The sequence below is a fragment of the Hyperolius riggenbachi genome, unplaced genomic scaffold (genome assembly GCF_040937935.1).
Source record: "Hyperolius riggenbachi isolate aHypRig1 unplaced genomic scaffold, aHypRig1.pri scaffold_288, whole genome shotgun sequence".
In the NCBI taxonomy this organism is placed as follows: domain Eukaryota; kingdom Metazoa; phylum Chordata; class Amphibia; order Anura; family Hyperoliidae; genus Hyperolius; species Hyperolius riggenbachi.
In genome coordinates, this window is record NW_027152499.1 from 29574 (window position 1) to 55175 (window position 25602).

General features: G+C 49.1%; 1 protein-coding gene across 1 annotated transcript; it reads right to left on the reverse strand.

Moving 5' to 3' along the window:
* Positions 1 to 6124: 6124 nt before the first annotated feature.
* Positions 6125 to 25087, reverse strand: LOC137543878 (tripartite motif-containing protein 44-like; the record flags this gene model as incomplete). Its single annotated transcript, XM_068264950.1, has 3 exons — positions 24935 to 25087; positions 24285 to 24795; positions 6125 to 6202 (listed from the first exon to the last, which is right to left on the reverse strand). Coding segments are annotated over exons 2-3 (474 nt in total), but the record flags the coding sequence as incomplete, so codon positions are not given.
* Positions 25088 to 25602: the final 515 nt, after the last annotated feature.

Sequence of the window (25602 nt, forward strand, 5' to 3'; positions counted from 1 at the left end):
GCACCAAAACAGCAGAATGAGAACATCAGAAATCCCATCAGGCTTTGCACAGCATCGGGGGAAAAAAGCCTTGGCAGTTTTCTTTTGTGCAGCTAAAAATGAGTCTTGCATAAGAGAAACAAAGTTCTGATGCTGTGAACCTGTTAAAGAAACCCCAAGCCTTTTCAGTGCTGCTGAGTCGATTTTTAGTCCGGAGGTTCACTTTAAATAGAGATGGCCCAATCTTCCGATTTTCGATTCGCGAACCGGGTTTGTGAACTTCCACAAAAGTTTGCGAACCCGGTTCGTGACAGTGACTGTCAGGTAGGTATATGCAGTGATGGGTATTATAATATGCCCCTGTCACACAGGTAGTCACTGAATGTGCTGGGCCTGACAGTGGCACATACACAGTATGAATTAGCAAGGCTGTGCATGCAACACAAGTGTCAGTGGGACACACAGAAAAAAAATAGATCACAAGAACAAGATTAGCTCTCAAAAGAGCTGTTGAGGGGTGCTTTTTTAGCAATAACAATCAGCCAAGAGCAAGCTAACAAGCCTACAAGAGCCTAAGCTTTACCTATGAGAGTCTGCAGCAGCTTTCCCTTTTCTAATTACTGCAGGCACATGAGTGAGTCCAATGCCTGACGCTGCCTGACTTTTATATGGGGGGGTGGCTCCAGGAGGGAGTGTAGCCTAATTGGCTACAATGTGCCTGCTGACTGTGAGGTAGAGGGTCAAAGTTGACCCTCATGATGCACAATGGTGATGCCGAACCCCGGAAGTTCGCCGGCGAACCATTCTGGCCATCTCTATTGTTAAACAGCACCCTTTAAAGAGCCCCTGTAGTGACATACAGGATCTTCTCAAAAAATTAGCATATTGTGATAAAGTTCATTATTTTCTGTAATGTACTGATAAACATTAGACTTTCATATATTTTAGATTCATTACACTACAACTGAAGTAGTTCAAGCCTTTTATTGTTTTAATATTGATGATTTTGGCATACAGCTCATGAAAACTCAAAATTCCTATCTCAAAATTCTCAGTAGGATAAAAGGGAATAAGAATTGTAAAATTTGCTGGGAGGCAGTGGTGGACTTACCTCCGGAAAGCAGACTCAAAATACTGTCTGAATTAAACAAATAAATTTATTATTGGTACCCCAAACGATGCAACGCGTTTCGCAGGCACATCAGGCAATAAGATCGACAAATAGTAGCTCGTCAGTAGCACGAATAGCGTGTTGCATCTTTTGGGGTACAAATAATACATTTATTTGTTTCATTCAGACAGTATTTTGAGTCTGCTTTTTCGTTTGTGGCCACAGACACACCTTACAATCTTAATTGTACAGATTTAACCAAATCTATGTACTGTAAAGCGCCATCTACACCATACAATTTTTTTGTCCGATTCAATTTCATTCATCGATTCGACTCAATCCGACATGACCGATCGGGATTTGATTTAATTCAATTTGCCATTGCAAAACAATGGCAAATTGAATCCCGATCGGACATGTCGGATTGAATCAAATCAATCGAATCCGACAAAAAATTGTATGGCGTAGATGGGGCTTTAGGGCCAACAGAATTCAAAATGTCTGAAAGGATTGTTTGGATTAACTCAAAAATTAACGCAAAATGCTTTCCTGCTACCAATAATCATCTGGCAACTGTTCCTAGCATTTCATTGTTGCGTTTTAAGCCCCTCGGGGGGACATGGAACCGCGAACGCAGCCAACGCTAGTAGCTACATGTAGCAGCTCAGAAAACTTGATCGACCGCAGTCGCGAATGCAGACAATCAACAGTGAAAGCATTGAGATGTCAATGGAGCGGTTGATCCTGGCGTGCAGTCACCAGTCTGAACTGATCGTAAACTTTACAACTTGCCACAAGGCCAGCGAAAGACATATTACCACAGACTGATAACAGGCAAACAGGCCCAGCTCCCACCTGCTGGGCGGATATCGTGCAATTGGCCGTGTGTGTACAATGCCGAATGAGCGATGCTGTTAATTTGAAGTCTTGCAGTTTGTCGTTTTGCTTGCATGCACTGTGTTTAAATGAATTGGCCATTTGGTTGGTTGGTGTGCAGAAAATACTTGCCGTGTCAACGGTTTGTCGGGGTGTTGGTCATGCACTTTGTTAGATGTATTGCCTGGCGGCCCTGCTAATATATTTGGCTGCAGTAGTGTCTGAATCACACCTGAAACAAGCATGCGGCTAATCCAGTTCCACTTCAGCCATCATACCTGATCTGCTGCATGCTTGTTCAGGGGCTATGGCTAAAAGTATTAGAGGCAGAGGATCAGCAGGGCTGCCAGGCAATGTGCATTGCTAAAAAAACGTAAATAACTATGGCAGCCTCCATATTACTCTCACTTCAGGTGTCCTCTAAGAAACAACATGATAAACACGTTCAGGTCACGTAATGTCTGAAGAACAGGAGGCTTCATGCAGAGCGAAGCACTTTACAGCACAAGAACTGCAAAATAACTATTATCAGCTCTGGGGAGAAATTCCCACACAATGAAATCAATTGATCGAGCTTCTTCCATTCCGCTCCTTCCAGGGAAATTACAGCAAGCTGAAAGCGGATCAGTGAATAATGGCGCACAGTGCCTATGCATATAAATGGCGCCGCATTAAAAAGATACGCTTATCGCTATTTATCGTTAGTACTGCATAATAATGGCGCACAGGGAAAAAAGAAGAAAAACGGCACACACTAACGTTATTTATCAATAGTGGCACACACTAACGTTATTTATCAATACTGGCACACACTAACGTTATTTATCAATAGTGGCACACACTAACGTTATTTATCAATAGTGGCACACACTAACGTTATTTATCAATAGTGCTATTCATTTGCCAAACAGCAGACGTTATTGCCCACAGTAACGTTATTTATCAATAGCGCCCTACATAAGCCAAACTGCAGAAGTTGTTTAACTGCAAAATGGTGAATGGATTTAATGTAACACCGTCAAGGTTAGGGTTAGGCACCACTGGGGGGGGGGAGTCTTAGGGTTAGGCACCATCAGGGGGGTCTTAGGGTTAGGCACCACCAGGGGGTGGTTAGGGTTAGGCACCACCAGGGGGGTCTTAGGGTTAGGCACCACCAGGGGGGTGGTTAGGGTTAGGCACCACCAGGGGGGTGGTTAGGATTAGGCTCCATCAGGGGGGTCTTAGGGTTAGGCACCACCAGGGGGGTCTTAGGGTTAGGCACCACCAGGGGGGTCTTAGGGTTAGGCACCACCAGGGGGGTCTTAGGGTTAGGCACCACCAGAGGGGTCTTAGGGTTAGGCACCACCAGGAGGGTCTTAGGGTTAGGCACCACCAGGGGGGTGTTAGGGTTAGGCACCACCAGGGGGGTGTTAGGGTTAGGCACCACCAGGGGGGTTTAGGGGTTAGGGATAGGTACAGAGAGGGTTCTGTGTGTTAACGCTAATTAACAATAAGGCTTTAACGTTAAATAACAATAAGGCTTTAACGTTAAATAGCGATAAGCGGCAAACAGATTAGCGGCAACACCATGCGCCATTATTTGCAGGCGCCATTTTCAGATGGATCCAGCTGAAAGACCCGAGGGCCCCAATCCATGGAGGGCTGCAGAGGGTCCATCATTAATTGGTGACCTCCACCCTCTCTTGGAAGCTCAGCGCACACCGCAGCAATAACTGTGCTGTGACGCCGCAGGACTCAGGAATATCATCTCAGCATTACATCATAAATAAAAGGAGGAGAGGAACATCTGACAGGTGTGAAAGTACAAAATACCGGGATGCTGCCTCCTGACACCCGCAGCCTTCCTCCCCGACACCCGCAGCCTTCCTCCCCGACACCCGCAGCCTTCCACCCCGACACCCGCAGCCTTCCACCTGACACCGGGAGTTCTGGGTCACCATGAGCTTGCAGGGCAATCTGTAACTCAGTTGTAATTAAGGCATCTGGATGTCACTATTTTTGCAAAACAATTTATGTATCTCCTTTTGATGTGAGATGTATATGAGCTGTGTTGTCTAATAACATCTTGTCAGCTCACAGGAACAGAGTCTAAAGAATGCTGATTAGCAAAAAGCTTACGCTTTTTCTTTTAAAGGAAACCAGTGCATGCACAGGACGTTCCCGGCGACAGCAGCGTGATCGAGGACGAGCGCGGTCAGCGTCATGCAGGTGCAGCGGCCATCCACTGGCTCAGTCTCTGAAAACAAAACTTAGTCGCTGCGTCGGGGGCCCGGAGGATCGGCCTGTCCCGGCGCAGGCAGAGGGGGGCTGCAGGGGGCTGGTAGAAGCCCCACGTAAGTTAAAGGGTAGGAACAGACTAGGCAGTGCGGGAAAGGTAGTGCTTTGCTGCATACGCTTTTGACCATTTTAAGCGCATTTGCATAGGTGTTTTTCTTGTGTTTTAATGCATTTGCGTTTCGCACATAAGAATTGCATATGCCTTTTTGCATGTGTTGTTCATATGAGTTTTATGCTAATCACAAGGAAATCAACAGGAAGCGAAAAAAAAACAACAAACTTTAAGAAAAAAAAATGCATTAAAAAAAAAAAGCAAAAAAACAAACACACACACACACAAAAACGCAATACTTCTGCGTTACCATTGACATTTGTTATGTGCGTTTTTCGTTTTGGAAAAAAAATATTCCGTTAGGCCCCGTTCACACTGCACGCGTTTCCAGCCGCGTTTTGGAAACTCGTGCAGGTGGCCGACGCGCACGACATCAGACATTGCATGCAGTGCACTGTCTGATGTTCACACTGCATGCGTTCCGGACCTGTGCGGTCCGGGAACGCATGCTGCACGCATTTTTTGTAAAAACGCGTGGCTGTCCCATTCACTTTTCAGTGATGGGATCAGCCACGCAATGCATACGAACGCGGATGGCGTGCATTCGTACGCGTTGCGGTCCGCATGCGTTGCGGTGCGCGTTCTGCAGTCTGAACGGGGCCTAAGTTCTGCATTTTCAAAAACGCACATTGCAGAATGCAAACATTTTCATGTGGCATAACTTTTTTTTCATGCAGCCCATTGACTTGCATTCATGGGAGGACTGACCATTGGGGAAATCGGGAGATTTCCCCCCAGGCTGCCTCTCATTTAATGATTTAGGGCTGGTACAGTGCCTGGTTTCATGTTTTGAGGCTGGCTGAGAGAAATAAACGTCCAATTTCAGAGCAATTAGAGGGCAGGCAAGCTGGTAAATATACACAGCATTGTGCAGAGCAGAAGCTTGCCTGCAGGGTCCATGGGAAAAAAATCTGTCTAGTCTCTCATCATTGTTAAAATGACTGCATGTGCACAGCTACATAAGGTATTGTCTAAGTTGAAAAGTTTTTGACAGTCATTAAACTCCAGAAGGGCTGCTTGCAGACAATCCTTAGACTCCAAAAGGGCTGCTTGCAGGTGAATTCTGATGATAAATTCTGAATGTGACGGAAACCCCAGCCGTTGTCCCTCAAGTGTTCTTACTGTATTTCCCATGTGACTACTGGCATATAGCACGTGGGTACATGTGTGTTGCCATTTGGGCTTGGGCTGTGGTGAAAACGGGCCTCTAGTTTGTGTTTTCCCTCCAGGCCAAAAGGTCCCAGTCCTCCCCTGCTTGCATTATGTGGGTTTTCGCTGCATTTTCCCGTTTTCCGCAATGCTAGCGTTTCTGCCTACCCAAACTTTTTGATTTTTTGCTTTAGGTTTCCATTAAGTTAGCCAGTAAGTGGTATCATCCGGATTATAACTTGGTGCCGTTCCCTGGTGATGTAATTAAAGATTCTGCGCTGAATCCTGCAATATCACTAAGGAAACACACACAGAGATGGAGAGAAGGGGAGAAGGGGCCTCTTGAATGGTGTCCAGACTGTACGAGAGTTTTCCAGGCAGCCAGCAAAACATGCAGGGAGGGCAGCAGCTGGGGCTGCACAGGGGCAGTAAAGAGGGGCGGGGGGCAAGGGAGAGGCCCACATGGAGCGGGGATTTAGGCAGGGGGGTACGGGAGAGGCCAGTGTGTGTGTTTAGGGGGGGGGGGGCAGGCAGGGGTACAGGAAAGGCCGGTTGTGGTGGTGGGGGAATAGGCCGGGGGCACGGGTGAGGCCGCATGGGAATAACACACAAACACTTACTTTGGGGTTGGCACACTTGATCTTCAGCTTCTCGATCATGTCTCCCATGGCCTCCTTCAGGTCAATCGGCTTTCGGTTCTATAGGGAGAGGGCAAAGGTCAGCGCTGACACATTTGGTTACATTTATAAGGCATTTACCATAAAATATTAGCTTTTCTAGCTACACATTATTAACTTATAAAGCTCCAACATATTCCGTGGCGCTGTACAAAAGTAAGAAACAAACATAGGGTACATTACACAATCAGTGGTATACAGAATCAGTGTTGCCAAATCATGCCTTTAAATACGTACGCTTATGAATTATACATGTCTTAAGGCTGGTAAGATTCAGTTTAGGCACTGATTATCTTTGAGAAGCCCCAGAACCTGTATAAGGGCCTGTTCAGATCACAAATGCGGATGGCCATGCGTGCGGAACGCGTGCGGACCGCAACGCGTACGAACGCATGGCCATCCGCGTTTGTGTGCGTTGCGTGGCTGATCCCATCACTGAAAAGTGAATGGGACAGCCACGCGTTTTGTCAAAATCTGCGTGCAGCATGCTTTCCCGGACCGCACAGGTCCGGAACGCATGCAGTGTGAACATCAGACAGTGCACTGTCTGATGTCATGCGTATCGGCCTCCTGCACGCGTTTCCAAAACGCGTGCAGTGTGAACGGGCCTTAAACTAGATGTGTCAGTATTTAAAGGGATGAGTTAGCAACCCTGTACAGAATTGGTAATTACAGTGACAAAAGTAACAAAAATAAAATGTATAACAAAATCCAGGAGATAAAAGGGCGAGAGAGCTCTGCCCTTTCAAGCTTACAATCTAGAGGACACGAGGTTCAAAACAGACTGTAATAGGGGTGTGATGTGTGTCATGTGACTGCACAATATGGACCAGGGGACGTGAGGCGTAATAGGGGTGTGATGTGTGTCATGTGACTGCACAATATGGACCAGGGGACGTGAGAAGTAATAGGGGTGTGATGTGTGTCATGTGACTGCACAATATGGACCAGGGGACGTGAGAAGTAATAGGCGTGTGATGTGTGTCATGTGACTGCACAATATGGACCAGGGGACGTGAGGCGTAATAGGGGTGTGATGTGTGTCATGTGACTGCACAATATGGACCAGGGGACGTGAGAAGTAATAGGGGTGTGATGTGTGTCATGTGACTGCACAATATGGACCAGGGGACGTGAGAAGCAATAGGGGTGTGATGTGTGTCATGTGACTGCACAGTATGGACCAGGGGACGTGAGAAGTAATAGGGGTGTGATGTGTGTCATGTGACTGCACAGTATGGACCAGGGGACGTGAGAAGTAATAGGGGTGTGAGGTGTGTCATGTGACTGCACAATATGGACCAGGGGACGTGAGAAGTAATAGGGGTGTGATGTGTGTCATGTGACTGCACAGTATAAACCAGGGGACGTGAGAAGTAATAGGGGTGTGAGGTGTGTCATGTGTGTGCACAATATGGACCAGGGGACGTGAGAAGTAATAGGGGTGTGATGTGTGTCATGTGACTGCACAATATGGACCAGGGGACGTGAGGCGTAATAGGGGTGTGATGTGTGTCATGTGACTGCACAATACGGACCAGGGGACGTGAGAAGTAATAGTGGTGTGATGTGTGTCATGTGACTGCACAGTATGGACCAGGGGACGTGAGAAGGAATAGGGGTGTGAGGTGTGTCATGTGACTGCACAGTATGGACCAGGGGACGTGAGAAGTAATAGGGGTGTGATGTGTGTCATGTGACTGTACAGTATGGACTGGGGAATGTGAGAAGTAATAGGGGTGTGATGTGTGTCATGTGACTGCACAATATGGACCAGGGGACGTGAGAAGTAATAGGGGTGCGATATGTGTCATGTGACTGCACAATATGGACCAGGGGACGTGAGAAGTAATAGGGGTGTGATGTGTGTCATGTGACTGCACAATATGGACCAGGGGACGTGAGAAGGAATAGGGGTGTGATGTGTGTCATGTGACTGCACAATATGGACCAGGGGACGTGAGAAGGAATAGGGGTGTGATGTGTGTCATGTGACTGCACAGTATGGACCAGGGGACGTGAGAAGTAATAGGGGTGTGATGTGTGTCATGTGACTGCACAGTATGGACTGGGGAATGTGAGAAGGAATAGGGGTGTGATGTATGTCATGTGACTGCACAGTATGGACCAGGGGACATGAGGGGTGTGATGTGTGTCATGTGACTGCACAGTATGGACTGGGGAATGTGAGAAGTAATAGGGGTGTGATGTGTGTCATGTGACTGCACAATATGGACCAGGGGACGTGAGGAGTAATAGGGGTGTGATGTATGTCATATGACTGCACAGTATGGACCAGGGGACATGAGGGGTGTGATGTGTGTCATGTGACTGCACGTGAGGAGGACGTGAGAAGCAATAAGGGTGTGATGTGTGTCATGTGACTGCACAATATGGACCAGGGGACGTGAGGAGTAATAGGGGTGTGAGGTGTGTCATGTGACTGCACAATATGGACCAGGGGACGTGAGAAGGAATAGGGGTGTGATGTGTGTCATGTGACTGCACAATACGGACCAGGGGACGTGAGAAGGAATAGGGGTGTGATGTGTGTCATGTGACTGCACAATACGGACCAGGGGACGTGAGAAGGAATAGGGGTGTGATGTGTGTCATGTGACTGCACAATATGGACCAGGGGACGTGAGAAGTAATAGGGGTGTGAGGTGTCATGTGACTGCACAATATGGACCAGGGGACGTGAGAAGTAATAGGGGTGTGATGTGTGTCATGTGACTGCACAAAATGGACCAGGGGACGTGAGAAGTAATAGTGGTGTGATGTGTGTCATGTGACTGCACAGTATGGACCAGGGGACGTGAGGCGTAATAGGGGTGTGATGTGTGTCATGTGACTGCACAATATGGACCAGGGGACGTGAGAAGGAATAGGGGTGTAATGTGTGTCATGTGACTGCACAATATGGACCAGGGGACGTGAGGCGTAATAGGGGTGTGATGTGTGTCATGTGACTGCACAATATGGACCAGGGGACGTGAGCAGTAATAGGGGTGTGATGTGTGTCATGTGACTGCACAGTATAAACCAGGGGACGTGAGAAGTAATAGGGGTGTGATGTGTGTCATGTGACTGCACAATATGGACCAGGGGACGTGAGAAGGAATAGGGGTGTGATGTGTGTCATGTGACTGCACAATACGGACCAGGGGACGTGAGAAGGAATAGGGGTGTGATGTGTGTCATGTGACTGCACAATACGGACCAGGGGACGTGAGAAGGAATAGGGGTGTGATGTGTGTCATGTGACTGCACAATATGGACCAGGGGACGTGAGAAGTAATAGGGGTGTGAGGTGTGTCATGTGACTGCACAATATGGACCAGGGGACGTGAGACGTAATAGGGGTGTGATGTGTGTCATGTGACTGCACAATATGGACCAGGGGACGTGAGAAGTAATAGGGGTGTGATGTGTGTCATGTGACTGCACAGTATGGACTGGGGAATGTGAGAAGGAATAGGGGTGTGATGTGTGTCATGTGACTGCACAGTATGGACCAGGGGACGTGAGAAGTAATAGGGGTGTGATGTGTGTCATGTGACTGCACAGTATGGACTGGGGAATGTGAGAAGGAATAGGGGTGTGATGTATGTCATGTGACTGCACAGTATGGACCAGGGGACATGAGGGGTGTGATGTGTGTCATGTGACTGCACAATATGGACCGGGGGACGTGAGAAGGAATAGGGGTGTGATGCGTGTCATGTGACTGCACAATATGGACCAGGGGACGTGAGAAGTAATAGGGGTGTGATGTGTGTCATGTGACTGCACAATATGGACCAGGGGACGTGAGGCGTAATAGGGGTGTGATGTGTGTCATGTGACTGCACAATATGGACCAGGGGACGTGAGAAGTAATAGGGGTGTGATGTGTGTCATGTGACTGCACAATATGGACCAGGGGACGTGAGAAGGAATAGGGGTGTGAGGTGTGTCATGTGACTGCACAATATGGACCAGGGGACGTGAGGCGTAATAGGGGTGTGATGTGTGTCATGTGACTGCACAATATGGACCAGGGGACGTGAGAAGTAATAGGGGTGTGATGTGTGTCATGTGACTGCACAATATGGACCAGGGGACGTGAGAAGGAATAGGGGTGTGAGGTGTGTCATGTGACTGCACAGTATGCCTCCCTGTGACCCCGTTAGCAGAGTGCGCAGCGAGTGGAGCGGGCTGTCATCTTACCTGCGTCCATGTACGCGTACCGATGTCCGGTTTCACTCTGCTTCCTGTGACGTCACAGGAAGCTGGATAAAGACACGGTACGCGTGCATGGACGCAGGTAAGATGACAGCCCGCTCCGCTCGCTGTGCACTCTGCTAACGGGGGACACAGGGGGGCAGATCTCAAGGGAGGGAGGGAGGTAGTAATGCTATGGCCGCATCCCACTTAGGCGCGGCTGGCGCCTCGATCATTTTTTTTTTTTTGCAGTGGCACCCATCCTCACCCTCCTCCCCACCCACGGGCAGGGTGTATGAGGGAATATTTATTAAAAAAAAAATAAGGGCATATATATTAATAAAAAAAAAAAATCTTCAAAAAACTATGGTAGGCGTGACTAGGGTGTGTGTTGGGGGTGTGGTTAGGGGTGTGGCCGGTGTCCCGGTTTCTTATTTTAAAATGTTGAGAGGTATGCCCAATGTCACACAGCATTACAATGTAACGTCCCACTTTGAATGCGGCCTAAAGGTAGCCATACATCCCTCGACTTGGCGGCCGATCGATCATCCGATTATATAATTATTATCGAATCGGATGACAAACTGTGCCACCAATTTCAGGCCGAAATTGGTGGCATGAATAGATGGGACATACTGCAAGATGTCGGGCCATAATGGTCGATCAGGTGCGCACCTGTAACGGCAAGCGATATCGGGATGAGTGACGAAGGTGACAAAACCCCCGGCACTGTTCCCCCGAGTGTGCCTCCCGTGTGCATTTATACATTACCTGACCTGTGCCGCCCACCATGCGGTGCCCATCCGTCTTCCGCTTCCTCCTCTTCCATAGCCTGACACGCCCCCCAGCGTATAGCGCGTAGCCCATGTGTGATGTCACAACCAGCGGCGGCGTGTGAAGCGGAAGGTGGATGGGCACTGCGCAGTGGACAACACAAGACAAGTAATGTATAAATGCCCACACAGGCGGCCCATTTATACACAGGGGGGCAGCGGTGAGGCGGCGGATTCTGACAAATCGTCCTGCAGTGTATGACCAGCCGACAGATCTCTCTCTTATCAGATTGGATCAGAGTGAGATCTGTATCTTGGTGGAATCTGCCCATCATTGCTAGATGTATGGCTGGCTTTAGGCCTCTTTTCCATGGACTGTGATAGGCAGTGAAATGCCTCTCAAACTCACAACTGCTCACTGCTGCCTGGTAACCGCTTGCTGCTGCCTGGCAACTGCTCCCTGCTGCCTGGTGGTAACCGCTCCCTGCTGCCTGGTGGTAACCGCCCCCTGCTGCCTGGTGGTAACCGCCCCCTGCTGCCTGGTGGTAACCGCCCCCTGCTGCCTGGTGGTAACCGCCCCCTGCTGCCTGGTGGTAACCGCCCCCTGCTGCCTGGTGGTAACCGCCCCCTGCTGCCTGGTGGTAACCGCCCCCTGCTGCCTGGTGGTAACCACCCCCTGCTGCCTGGTGGTAACCGCCCCCTGCTGCCTGGTGGTAACCGCCCCCTGCTGCCTGGTGGTAACCGCCCCCTGCTGCCTCGTGGTAACCGCCCCCTGCTGCCTGGTGGTAACCGCCCCCTGCTGCCTGGTGGTAACCGCCCCCTGCTGCCTGGTGGTAACCGCCCCCTGCTGCCTGGTGGTAACCGCCCCCTGCTACCTGGTGGTAACCGCCCCCTGCTACCTGGTGGTAACCGCCCCCTGCTGCCTGGTAACCGCTTTCTGAGCACACAGCTCAACAGTTTGTGGAAAAGAGGCCTTAGGGCTGGAAACCTACCCACCCCCCCCCCCCCCAAAAAAAAATAATCACAAATCCTATATAATAAAACCGCAGGTACCCCTGCTTCAGTGTCCTTGTGTTTTTTTCTATTGCGCATGTGCGCAGCATGGACAGCCTGGGACAGGAGCAGGACATTCCAGGGGGCCGGCTGAGTGTGCGCATACGCGCTGGCCTGTGGCGGTGATGACTAGAGCCGTTTTTAAACGGGCTAAGGTCCCTAGTTGCTCTAGAATATGCTAGAGGTTTTTTTTTCAGAGCGATTTTGCTGCTAAAAACAGCAATTTCAGGGAATGCAATTTGGTGCCCTGCAATCCCTGAATAAAATTACTCCAAAAATGCTTTAGTGATTGCGGGAAAAAAGGAATCGCAGTCGTGGAATCGCGGCCATTGGCTTTAATTCGCCTAGCGCTTTGGCAGTCACCAGTGATTCCTCAAAAGCGCAAGTCACAGGCAAATACTCTCCAGCGGGCCCCGGGCGATAGTCCTTTGTATTGCAATGGACAATATCGTTATGTTGCAACGACATGCAATGCCAATGCCATTTCTATGGCGCTTTTACATTCAGTACGGCGGGTTCCAGCGTAGTAACACATGGCATGCTGAATGTTAGCCGGGTAACACGTGTTTACAGTGGCAGTGAAGCATACCGATATGCCTCACTGTACAATCATACCGCACGTCTAACGCACGGCGCGAAGTTTCAGCAATTGTGGCATTGCGATTGTATCACAACACAACCTGCACACTGGGAAAAGGGCCCTAAACGCCGATCTTCAGATTATGATAGCAGACACACCACTGATATGACCTAAGTGTGTATCGCAAGCTTTGCGCACCTAATAGCAGGCTCTTTGAGGCTGGCTGCACACATGGCTGTGCGTGAAAGGGCGAGTTTTCTGTCATGTGCGTCTGCGGTAACTTTTTTCCCACATATGCGTTTTTCTAGCATTTTGCGGGCGTTTTTATGCGTTTGCAGTTCGCATATACAAAACATGCGTTTTCCATGTTATTCAATTGTGTTTTATGCAAATCACTAGGAAGACAACAGGAAGCGGAAAAATATCAGAAAAAAAACAAACAAACAAAAAAAAACATAAAAAAAAAAAAAAACGCATGAAAAACCTCATACCATTGCGTTACCATTGACTTTCATTATGTGCGTTTTTGAAAAACTATGCAACAAAACCAGCGGTTTTAAAAAATGCATGCTTGAAAACGCATCAAAAACGCTTATGTATTTTTTATATGCATTTTTTTATGTGACCCATTGACTTCCATTAGCGGCAAAAACGCTGCGTTTTCCGCAAAACACTAGCGTTTCTGCTGTGTGTGTTCCCAGGCTAAAGCGCACCGGAACTCAGAACTTCCTATCTGCTCTAAAAGATAAGCAACAGCATAATAAGCTTTAAAGAAAAAGCATTTCTTTGTTACAGCTGATACAGATCCTGCAATAAAACTGCAGTGTGTCTACTTCCTGCTTTCATGGAAGCAGATATAGGGTTAACATCCCGTGTTTACAAATTAGCTGCTCTACTGTGGCAGAGCAGATTCCCAAGCTGACATCGCTGAGAAATCAAATTACACTTGTGATTAGTCACAGAAGAAAAAAAAAAAAGAGGGTGGGGGGGGAGGTTAGACAGGCTAAACTCTCTAAATACATACAGGGTTCAGGTTCACTTTAAAAACTCCAGCTCAGGTTAGCTGGGCGGCTTCTGTCACCTGCTGTATTTTAGGCCAAGTAAATGAAGCCTCCAGCGTTCTGATCCTTTTATCATAATAATTTCCCTCACTGCGATGCTCTGAGTGTGTGATTCAGCCTGTATTATAGTCAGATCAGTATTATTAGCATTATTATTATTATTATTTACAGGAAAGCGACACCCTCGCGAGGTGCTACAATTACTGTTATTATTATAATACATTTATACAGCGCTTTCATCCTCCACAGAGCTGTACAGCATAGCAGAGTCACATCACTCTTCAGAATGTACTGAATAGGTTTCTTTTGGCTGCATTGTCGTCTATGGACGAGGGCATCCGGACTGAGCATGTGCGAGTGAGGTCTGCACATGCCCAGATGAAAGCAGCGCTTCATTCTACTGGGCATGCCCAGTCTGGATGCCCTTGTTCATGGCTCGGGAGTGTGGCCAGAAAATGAGAAAGTAAGGGCTGGTGCACACCCAGGGGCGTAGCAATAGGGGTTGCAGAGGTTCCCCCTGGACCAGAGGGGCCCCGAAGGGATCTCCTCAACTACAGTATTACCTCTCTATTGGTCCTGTGCTCATAATAATCACTTCTATAGATACTTTGAATAGTAGTAATCATTAACAAACTGCTCCCCATCCCCTTCTTGTACCTCTGACCCTGTAGTTGCCATTGGCAGGTTTTGTTGCGCCGTAACAATTGTTATGTATAGAGTGCTTGGGGGCCCCATTGTAAAACTTGCATCGGGGCCCACAGCTCCTTAGCTATGCCACTGTGCACACCGGAGCGGTTCTGGACCGTTTTTTAAAATGCTAGCGGTTTGAAAACCGCTTGGCTAATGAAAGCGAATGGGCTGGTGCACAGCAGAGCGGTTCGTTTTTCCACAAACGCAAACTCGGGGGCTGCAGCATTTTTTAGGTTTCTGAGGCGTTTCTGCCTCAATGTTCAAGTACAGGAAAGTGGAAAACAGCTCTGAGAAACGCTAGATCAGAGCGGCTTTCCAGGCGTTATTGTTACATTAGCTGCTCAGTAACAGCTTTACTGTAACAATATATGAAATCTGCTACACAAAAACACTCCAAAAACGCTAGGCATGTTTAGAAAACCTCTATAAGGGCCCATTCACACTTGGAAAACGCTAGCGCTTTTGATAGCATTTTGCTCTGGCGATTTATGCGGGGGGGAGAAAAAAAAAATATCGCCATTCACACTTGGTGATTTTTTTCACGATCACGTTTAGCGCTTCTATAGTACTAAATGCGATCGCCGGGAAATCGCCTGAAAATGGTGCAGGATAGAAATTTGCATTTGGGAATTTGCGTTAATTGCCGGCGATTAACGCAAATCGCCCAAGTGAGAACGGGCCCATAGGGTATTATGGCACCAGTGCTTTAAAAAGCGATAGCGCTTTAGCGTTTTGCTGAAACCGCCGGCAAAATGCTCAGATATGAATGGGGCCTAAATATGCCTAGAATCGCTCTGAAAATCGGCTTCTCCAACCTCTAGCGTTTTGCGCACCTGCTAGAGGTTTTTGGTGTGCGCTGGGCCTCAGTGGATCTGGATAAGGCCCAGCGCACACCAAAACCGCTAGCAGATCGTCAAAACGCTAGCGGTTTTCGGAGCAGAGAGCCGATATTTGGGCGGGTGCACACCGAGCGGATTTTGTATGCGATCCGCCGGCCGCATCAGCCAGTGAAAACGCTTGGCTATTGTATTGCAATGGGATGGTGCACACCGGCGGTTTGAGGTTTTTTAGAAAACCGCAAACGCGCAGCAGGAGGCGCGTTTGCGGCTTGGCAAAAACCTCAAACTGCCGGTGTGCACCATCCCATTGCAATACATTAGCCAAGCGTTTTTCCAGGCGGATGCGGCCGGCGGATCGCTCCAGAAACCGCTCGGTGTGCACTGGACCTAACTCAGAATCTTCTAACTACTGAGGTAAGTGGGAAACCTTTTCATAGCTTCCGACTTCCACCTGTTGCTTTTCGGAGGGACAGTCCCTCTCTGATGGCCAAATACCTCTGTATCCCTCTCTCTTCCTCACTGGTCCCTCTTTCAGGACTGATATATAGATCTGTGCTATTGTTCATATTGATTGAGAATGAGAAGGCAGCTGTAGTTTGCCGAGTAGGATCTATAAACTATTAGCGGATAATTTGCCGACAGCCCCCCCCCCCCCCCCACAAAAAAAAGTGAAGCGCGCTGTGGCAAAGAATGGGTGTGGCCATGACATCACATGGGCGGGGCTAACTAATGTAACAATAAGGCAGTGGGCTAATATAGGTAGCCAGAATAGTCGCCCCCAGCATAGGTTAGATAGGTAGGTGCCTCCAATATAGGTAGCCAGTATAGTTGCCACCAGTATAAGCTAGATAGGTAGGTAGGTGCCCCCAATACAGGTTAGATAAGTAGGTGCCCCCAGTATAGGTTAGATAGGTAGGTGCCCCCCAGTATAGGTTAGATTAGTAGCTGCCCCCCAGTATATGTTAGATTAGTAGCTGCCCCCCAGTATAGGTTAGATAGGTAGCTGCCTCCCAGTATAGGTTAGATAGGTAGCTGCCCCCCCCCCCCCAGTATAGGTTAGATTAGGTAGCTGCCCCGCCAGTATAGGTTAGATTAGGTAGCTGCCCCCAGTATAGGTTAGATTAGGTAGGTGCCTCCAGTACAGGTTAGATAGGTAGCTGCCCCCCAGTATAGGTTAGATAGGTAGCTGCCCCCCAGTACAGGTTAGATAGGTAGCTGCCCCCCCCAGTATAGGTTAGATTAGGTAGCTGCCCCCAGTATAGGTTAGATCGGTAGCTGCCCCTCCCCCAGTATAGGTTAGATAGGTAGCTGCCCCCCCCCCCCCAGTATAGGTTAGATAGGTAGGTGCCCCCCAGTATAGGTTAGATAGGTAGCTGCCCCCCAGTATAGGTTAGATTAGGTAGCTGCCCCCAGTATAGGTTAGATAGGTAGCTGCCCCCAGTATAGGTTAGATTAGGTAGCTGCCCCCAGTATAGGTTAGATAGGTAGCTGCCCCCAGTATAGGTTAGATAGGTAGCTGCCCCCAGTATAGGTTAGATAGGTAGCTGCCCCCCCCCCCAGTATAGGTTAGATAGGTAGCTGCCCCCCCCCCCCCCAGTATAGGTTAGATTAGGTAGCTGCCCCCAGTATAGGTTAGATAGGTAGCTGCCCCCCCCCCCGTATAGGTTAGATAGGTAGGTGCCCCCCAGTATAGGTTAGGTAGGTAGGTGCCCCCCAGTATAGGTTAGATAGGTAGCTGCCCCCCCAGTATAGGTTAGATAGGTAGCTGCCCCCCCCCCCCCCAGTATAGGTTAGATAGGTAGGTGCCCCCCAGTATAGGTTAGGTAGGTAGGTGCCCCCCAGTATAGGTTAGATTAGGTAGCTGCCCCCAAGTATAGGTTAGATTAGGTAGCTGCCCCCAGTGTAGGGTAGTTAGGTAGGTACATACCTCCACTCCCTCCATAATGGAGGGGGGAGTCAGCTGCGGGGAGGGCAGCCCGACCTTTCTCTACCCGGGCCACCCTCTGTGCTCCCCCCTCCGACTGCAGAGTGAGGGCAGGGAAGCACTGTAAATAGTCAGAACTCACCTCCCTGGTTCCAATCGCCACTCACTCGCCGCCGGTCTCCTCCTCCTCTTGCATAGACGCTGACCTGATACACACGCTGCTTCCTGGTTCCAATCGCCACTCACTCGCTGCTGGTCTCCTCCTCTGCATAGACGTCGATACACACGCTGCTTCCTGCTAAACAGGAAGCAGCGTGTGTATCAGCGTTTATGCAAGAGGAGGAGGAGACCGGCGGCGAGTGAGTGGCGATTGGAACCAGAGAGGTGAGTTCTGACTATTTACAGCGCTTCCCTGCGCTCACTCTGCAGTCGGAGGGGGGGGGGGGGGGGGAGCATGGAGGGCGGCCCGGGGAGAGAAAGGTCGGGCTGCCCTCCCCGCGGCTGACTCCCAGTCCATTACAGCGCCCCCCTCAGCGCTCAGGGCTGCCGGGGTCACCCCATCTGGTCCGGGACGCACTCCCCGCCCCCCCTCATGACGCTTGTGGTCCATAATATGTCCCCTAAATAGCATTTTTGGTGTTCACATTATTCACTTCCTCCTTTTCCTATATGGAGTGTACACACAGCATCCCCGCTCTCATGGGTCACCATAGCTGGAGGTGAGGGAGCACATACCTTGGGGGCCCCCACAGGCTATGGGGCACTGGAGCAATTGCCCCCTTTGCCTCTATGGTAGCGCCGGCCATGGCTAGAAGAATGGATGAAATAGTCCCGATATGGGTCAGCAATCAGAAAGGGTGGGAGGGTTTTATCCAAAGATAAGTGGAGCAAACGTGAGGCCTGGAGGAACCCACTACAAAGCGATATCGCTAATCGCAAGCGTTTTTAATGAGCATTTTGTAAGCGATTTCATGAGCATTTTCTAGCAATTTTAAAAAGTGTAATCTTTTACCAGCGATTGTGTAGCGATTTGCGATTGGCGATTTTAATTCTGATTGGTCCTTTCAATTAATTTTTTTTTTTTTTACAGTGTACAGTACTTTAAAACCGCTAGCAAATCGCTCTGTATAGTGAATCATGAGCGATTACGTCAGCGTTTATATACTTTACTAGGGATGCTCATTCGGATTCCGCGGAAATGCAATTTCCGAAATTCCGATCGGAAATTGCATTTCCGCATCGGAATGCGGAAATCGGTAATGCAAGTGCGGTAGGTGGATTTCCGCCGGAAATCGCGGAAATTTCCGCCGGAAATTCCGCCCGACTTTAACATCGATTTTCTCAAAAACTACAAGGTCTTTTTGAAAACTTTTTTGCATCTTATTTACAAGATTCTGTTTAATAAACCCTGAACATTTGGTGTTTCTAGGACTTACGGGGGCTTTGCTATTAACTTCTAAAGTCAGCGGATTTTTATTGTAATGTAAAATGCAGAAAATCTGCATCTGCCTATTTTCTGCATTTACAGTACAGTAAAAATCCGCCGACTTTAGCGGTTAATAGCAAAGCCCCCGTAAGTCCTAGAAACACCAAATTTTCAGGGTTTATTAAACAGAATCTTGTGAACAAGATGCAAAAAAAAAAAAAAAAAAAGTTTTCAAAAAAAAAAAACTTTATAGTTTTTGAGAAAATCGATGTTAAAGTCGGGCGGAATTTCCACGATTTCCGGCGGAAATTCCGCATTGGGATGCGGAAATTGGTAGCAGAAAGCGGAATCGGTAATTGGCAATGGCGGAATGCGGATTTACCGCGGAATCGGAAATTGGTATTTCCGACCATCCCGATACTTTACATTGCAGAAACGCTAACGCTCAAAAATGCTGCATGTCCTGCGTTTGCGATTTTGGTTATCGCAATCGCTCCAGTGGAATTTGGCCCATCCATTAACATTAGCTGAGCGTTTAGGGCCCTTTTCCACCTGCAATCGCTAGCGTTCACGCTGAACGCTAGCGATTGCTGAATCGCAAAACCGGCGATTCCCCCGACGTTTGCGGCCGCGATTTTGCTATGCTATGCACTGCATAGCAAAATCGCGGCAATTATCGCTCCGCCGCGCGTTCGCGTTCCCCGCAAAAACGAATCGCGGTAGTGGAAATGACCTACCGCGATTCCCATGTTAAAAAGCAAACCGTAGCGATTGTAAAATCGCTAGCGGTTTGCGTTTTTGCGATTCAGCATCGCAAACGCCACTAGTGGAAAAGGGCCCTTAGGGAAATCACTAGCAGTTTGGAAACCTCCATTAGGCTCCATTCACATCTGAGCGGGAATCACGCACAAACCGCTAGCGGTTTTTAAAACCGCTTAGCACATGGTTTGCTATGGCAGTGTTCTCACTGCCGCAATCGCGGGCGTTTTGTGATTAGCGATAATCGCAAGCGCGTTACCTGCAGCGTTTTGGTGGCAAAACACTACAGTGTCCAGTGATTTTTCCGTGTTAGTCACAGAAGAATCAATCCCGCAAAACGCTAGTGGTAACCGCTAGCGTTTTGTGATTTTAGATGTGAATGGGGCCTAAACGCTAAAAACGGTACTTATCCGTTAGCCGGGCGCATCCAGCAGGTGGCGACAAAACTCCACCAGAGTAAAGGTGGCCTTACACTGGTCGATTTGCCATCAGATTCGACCAACAGATAGATCCCTCTCTGATGGAATCTGATCAGAGAGGGATCGTATGGCCACCTTTACTGCAAACAGATTGTGAACCGATTTCAGCCTGAAACCGTTCAATCTGTGGTGGTGGTGCCGCCGCTCCCCCCCCCCCCCCCCCCCGCATACATTACCTGCTCCGCCGGCGCAACTCCAGTCCCCAGGTCTCCGCTGTCTTCTCCGCTCTGGTATAGTCTCCGCCATGCTTTACTTCTTCCTGAGTAGAGCCCTCTACTGTTTAAACTTCCTGCCGGGCTAGAAGAAGTGAAGCATGCCGGGCCCGGAGACCAGACCAGAGACGGAGCAGCGGTGACCGGGGGAGTCGCGCCGGCAGAGCAGGTAATGTATTGCCACTCTATTGCGTCGGTCGTCGGACACTTGACAGCCGCTAGCGGCGCGCTCCCTACCCGCGGGCGATCGACGGTAATCTCCCGCACGGAGCGATCGATCTATTTCGGGACGAAATAGATCGAAATTTAGCGTGTAGCGTGAACGATGTGACAGCAGATTCGATCCCAGTGTCGGTCTGCTGCCGATCGGGGAATCGGCCTAGTGTATGGCCAGCTTTACAGCTTTCCCTACTATCCATGGCGGCCTGGAGGGGGAATAGTAATTAGCACCACCTGCCGAATGCGCCCGGCTAACGGAAGTACCCTAAAAACAAAACAAAAAAAAAAACAAAAACAAAAAAAAAAAACGCTCTGGTGAGTTCCAGCCCTGAAGCATGGCATCTAGAGATCAATAAGGCCTCTTTTTCCACGAACTGTTTCTAGGCAGTGAAATGCCTCTCAAACTCTCACAACTGCTTGCTGCTGCCTGGCTGCTGCCTGGCAACTGCCTGCTGCTGCCTGGCAACTGCCTGCTGCTGCCTGGCAACTGCCACACAGCTAAACAGTCCGTGGAAAAGAGGCCTAAGATGTCTTCTGCTAGTAAGCATGTATTCTGATTGACTGGTTTGGGCATCAGCTGCACCTGAGGATGGCCAATTAAATGTGTAATCCTTCAGAGCTGTATATTCAGCTTGGAAACGGACCAATTCAATCCAGCGGCAGCTACAGCTGATTGGTCCATTTCCAAGTTGCATAAAATTTACATTGGCCTTTTTTAGCACTTCCATGCAACATGCCAGCCTACCTACACATTGGGCTCTATTCTCAAAGACTTCCCGCATGCGGTAAAGTACATGCGGGAAGTTACCGACCAAAACACAGCCACATTGAAATTCTCAAAGTGTTCCGCATGTTTTTTCCGCATGCGGAAAAAGTGTGGTAAAAGTGCGGAATTCATGCGGAAAAATTTCCGCAAAAGTCGGTATTTTCCGCAATAAAAGATCAATTCTCAAAAATGTTCAGGCGCATCATTTCGTTGTTATTTACCGATTTTTTATCACCTACAAATAGTAGGTGAAATATTCCGCATTCCATTGACTTTATTGAAGTGTGGAGGCTTAAGGGCTCGTTTCCACTATTGCGGTGCGGAATCGCCTGGATTCCACCGCTAACGAAATCGCATGCGGATGCGATTCCGCATGCGTTTTTGCAGCGAATTCGCATGCGAATTCGCATAGGTGAGGGCACATGCGATTTTAACCATGTCACTGCCTGTGTGAATTTACATCAGTACCTATGCGAATTCGCATGCGAATTCGCGGCAAAAAACGCATGGGGAAAACGCATGCGATTTCCCTATTAAATACATTGCATGCGATTCGCATGCATTCCACTCTCAGGCGAATTCGTTGGCTCTTTTGTGCGTTTTTTCACCGCTCCAAAAAACGCACATCACCAACGCAAGAGTGGAAACAGGCCCATCCACTTACATTACATGTGCGAATCCGCATGCGTTGGACGCATGCGGATTCGCGATAGTGGAAACGAGCCCTAAGGGCTGTGCTTGCTGGACTTTAAAAAAAAAAAGTTAAACACTTTTTCATGCGACCTTTTTACCGCATGATTCCAGCATGAATAATGGCTGTTTCCGCATCTTTTTCCCGCATGCGGAAAACATGCAGAAAATATTAGTGAATGTGGAAAAAATGCGGAGTTTACCGCTGGCGGAAATATAGCGGTAAAATTTTGCAGAAAATTTGGCTCTTTGTGAATAGAGCCCATTCTGTTCATAGTATTCTGTATCTGTTGGCCCTCCTACTGCTTGGCGGTGGTAAAATTGTCCAATCAATATTGGATGTGTGTGTGCACCATTGCTCCAACCAGATCTTTCCCCAGGGTAATCAAGATTCAGAAGTGGAAGATGAAATAAACAGAGCCAAAGTATTCTGGAAGTGAAGAGTTTGATTAATTACCCAAGCTGACAGCTGATTAATCGCTAGCTTTCAGGAATTTAAATTAGTCCCACAATTGTAGATAAAAAAATAAATAAATAAAATATTTGATAATCAGATGTCATCGCTGGTGTCTAAGGCCTCTTTTCCACGGACTGTTGATAAGCAGTGAAATGCCTCTCAAACTCTCACAACTGCTCACTGCTGCCTGGTAACTGCTCACTGCTGCCTGGTAACTGCTCACTGCTGCCTGGTAACTGCTCACTGCTGCCTGGTAACAAAAATCTGACTGGACTAGCTGCCTGCTTGTTTCTGGTGTGATTCAGACATTACTAATGCCAAAAAGACAGGATGCCAGCCTCCATATTCTTCTCGGTACTTTTTCGTTAGCCTGGCGCATCCACTAGGTGGCGTTAACCACCTTAGCGGTATGGACGAGCTCAGCTCGTCCATTACCGCCAGAGGGTGCCGCTCAGGCCCTGCTGGGCCGATTTACATGAAATAAAGAGCAGCACACGCAGCCGGCACTTTGCCAGCCGCGTGTGCTGCCCGATCGCCGCCGCTCTGCGGCGATCCGCCGCGAGCAGCGGCGAAAGAGGGTCCCCCCAGCCGCCTGAGCCCTGCGCAGCCGGAACAAATAGTTCCGGCCAGCGCTAAGGGCTGGATCGGAGGCGGCAGACGTCAGGACGTCGGCTGACGTCCATGACGTCACTCCGCTCGTCGCTATGGCGACGATCTAAGCAAAACAAGGAAGGCCGCTCATTGCGGCCTTCCTTGTTTATTCTGGGCGCCGGAGGCGATCAGAAGAACGCCTCCGGAGCGCCATCTAGTGGGCTTTCATGCAGCCAACTTTCAGTTGGCTGCATGAAATATTTTTTTTTTTATTTAAAAAAAACCCTCATGCAGCTGCCCTGGCGATCTTAATAGAACGCCAGGGTGGTTAATTACTATTACCCCTCCAGGCCGCCATGGATAGTAGGGAAAGATGTAACTCTGGTGGAGTTTTATCGCCACCTAGTGTATGCGCCCGGCTAACGGAAAACAACCACATTGTTGATAGAAAGAGTTCAGTCATGACAACTTAGCTTTCTTGGAGTCAGTATGGTTTAAGACCTAAACTTTAGGTGACCTAGCAAGAAAAGTCCATAGAGAAATTCGGCTAACGTGATTGAGTGGACGGCCCCCTCTCGAACATCTAGGTTTCAGGTTGTAGTAATAACAAGCCCACACTATTTGGCCAATTAGAAGGCTTTTAAGTTGTAGATGTTGCTGTGATTAAAGAGACTCTGCATTAAAGAAACACCCCCTGGGGGTACTCACCTCGGGAGGGGGAAGTCTCAGGGTCCCAAAAGGCTTTCCCATCCCTGTAGCAGCAGGGAATCCAGTGCTGGCTCCCTCGAATACTCCCCCAACAAGCCTGACAAGGCCTCTTTTCCACGAACTGTTTATAGGCAGTGAAATGCCTCTCAAACTCTCACAACTGCTTGCTGCGGCCTGGTAACTGCTCCCTGATAATTGCTTTCCGAACACACAGCTCAACAGTTCGTGGAAAAGAGGCCTTAATTTATTTACCTCTCTGGGATCCGGCGCAGTAGCGGTTCTTCGTTCAGGCTAGGCGGAAATAGCTGAGCCCGATCGTATCCGCTCTACTGCGCACATGCAAAAGGACTCGGCGCCTGCGCAGCAGAACGGATCCATCGGCTTCGGCTGTTTCTGCCTTAACCCAAAGGAAGAGCGACTAGTGCAGCTGCACAGGATCGCGGAAGGTAAATATTGACCTTGCCGCACTTCGGGGGGCTGCAGCAGGAGATTGCCAGGACACCAGAGAACAGGGAAGCCTCGATAGGATCCGGAGGCTTCCCCCTTCCGAGGTAAGTACCCCCAGGGGATGTTTTTCTTAATACAGGAAGAACTGTTCCCTATGAGGTTTCTCGCTGGCTCACCCCAACCATAGTAGCTGCTTTCCCTCCCTTTACTCTCCGCCACGTACCTTCATCATCTGGTAGGCCTCGTTGAGCGTGATCAGGTGGTGATGCCGGTGGTCACCGGTTACGGCGCACAAGACGCAGATGATCTTTGAGTCCTCCTTGCAGTAGAGGCTCAGCTCCTGCTGGTGAATAGCGCAGTTCTTCTTCTCAGAACCATCCCTCTTTTTGCGCTCGGTCGGCGGTTCCTCCACAGGGGTCGTGTCCTCCTCGGAGAGGATCTCTGACGCGTTGGTGACCCGGTGATCGGCATACTTCTGCCTGTGTTCCTCGGCGTGGGCCTCGCAGTAGGAGAGGTCGCATTCTTTGCACACCACGGCGGCTTCCTTGGCCTCGTCTGGTTCACAAGCATCGCACGTCCCGTCGTAGGGCAGCGGCGGTATTCCTCCGGCTCCGGCCATCGGAGAGGTGTCCTCCTGCTGGGCAGATCAGGCCTGGATCTCGGCTAAGTACCGGATTACGGCTCAGGACGGGCGGCTGGGTTTTATCACTTCAGTCAGTGTGCAGGATGAAGGCCTAGGAATAAAAAATGTTCTTGTTTAGGAGTTTTTCTCTGGGCCTAGTTTCCCCTGGCTGCACCTGTAGTTTATACTTTTCTTCCTGCAATCTGATCTGTGCGATGGTCACGCCTGTAACGCCCTTTGTACCGCCTCACCTTTCCTGTTCTGCTATTAGTGTCTCCTAGGCAGCACAGCAGCTGAGGCCTCTGTGTGTGTGAACAATGCGGATCTGATCTGAGGGCCTCCTCAGTCCTTCCTGGATCTGCTTTCACTTCTGCACGCTCTAGTGTTTTGCTTCCTGAGTCAGAAGAACAGGAAACGCAGCTCTGTGAGAGGGGCTGACGCTGCTAGCTTTCTCCACCGCTCAGGGGAGGAGGGGGGCGCACGTGTCCCGCTGCCTAACGCAGCTTGGGCTTCAATTCGCTAAGAATGACTACATTCGGTAGAGCAGAAAGCAGCTGATTTTACCAAACATTTTGTGAAATGTCAATTCACTAAGGCTGTTACTGCATGGAAAACTGGAATTACTGACCAGTGTTGTAAATTACCGACTAGTGAGGTAAGATTACCGACTAGTGAGGTAAGATTACCGACTAGTGAGGTAAGATTACCGACTAGTGAGGTAAGATTACCGACTAGTGAGGTAAGATTACCGACTAGTGAGGTAAGATTACCGACTAGTGAGGTAAGATTACCGACTAGTGAGGTAAGATTACCGACTAGTGAGGTAAAATTACCGACTTGTGAGGTGAATACCTCAATAAATGACAATTAACAAAGATTACAGTATGTGGTAACACAAGGGAGATGTTCGGTATCCCCA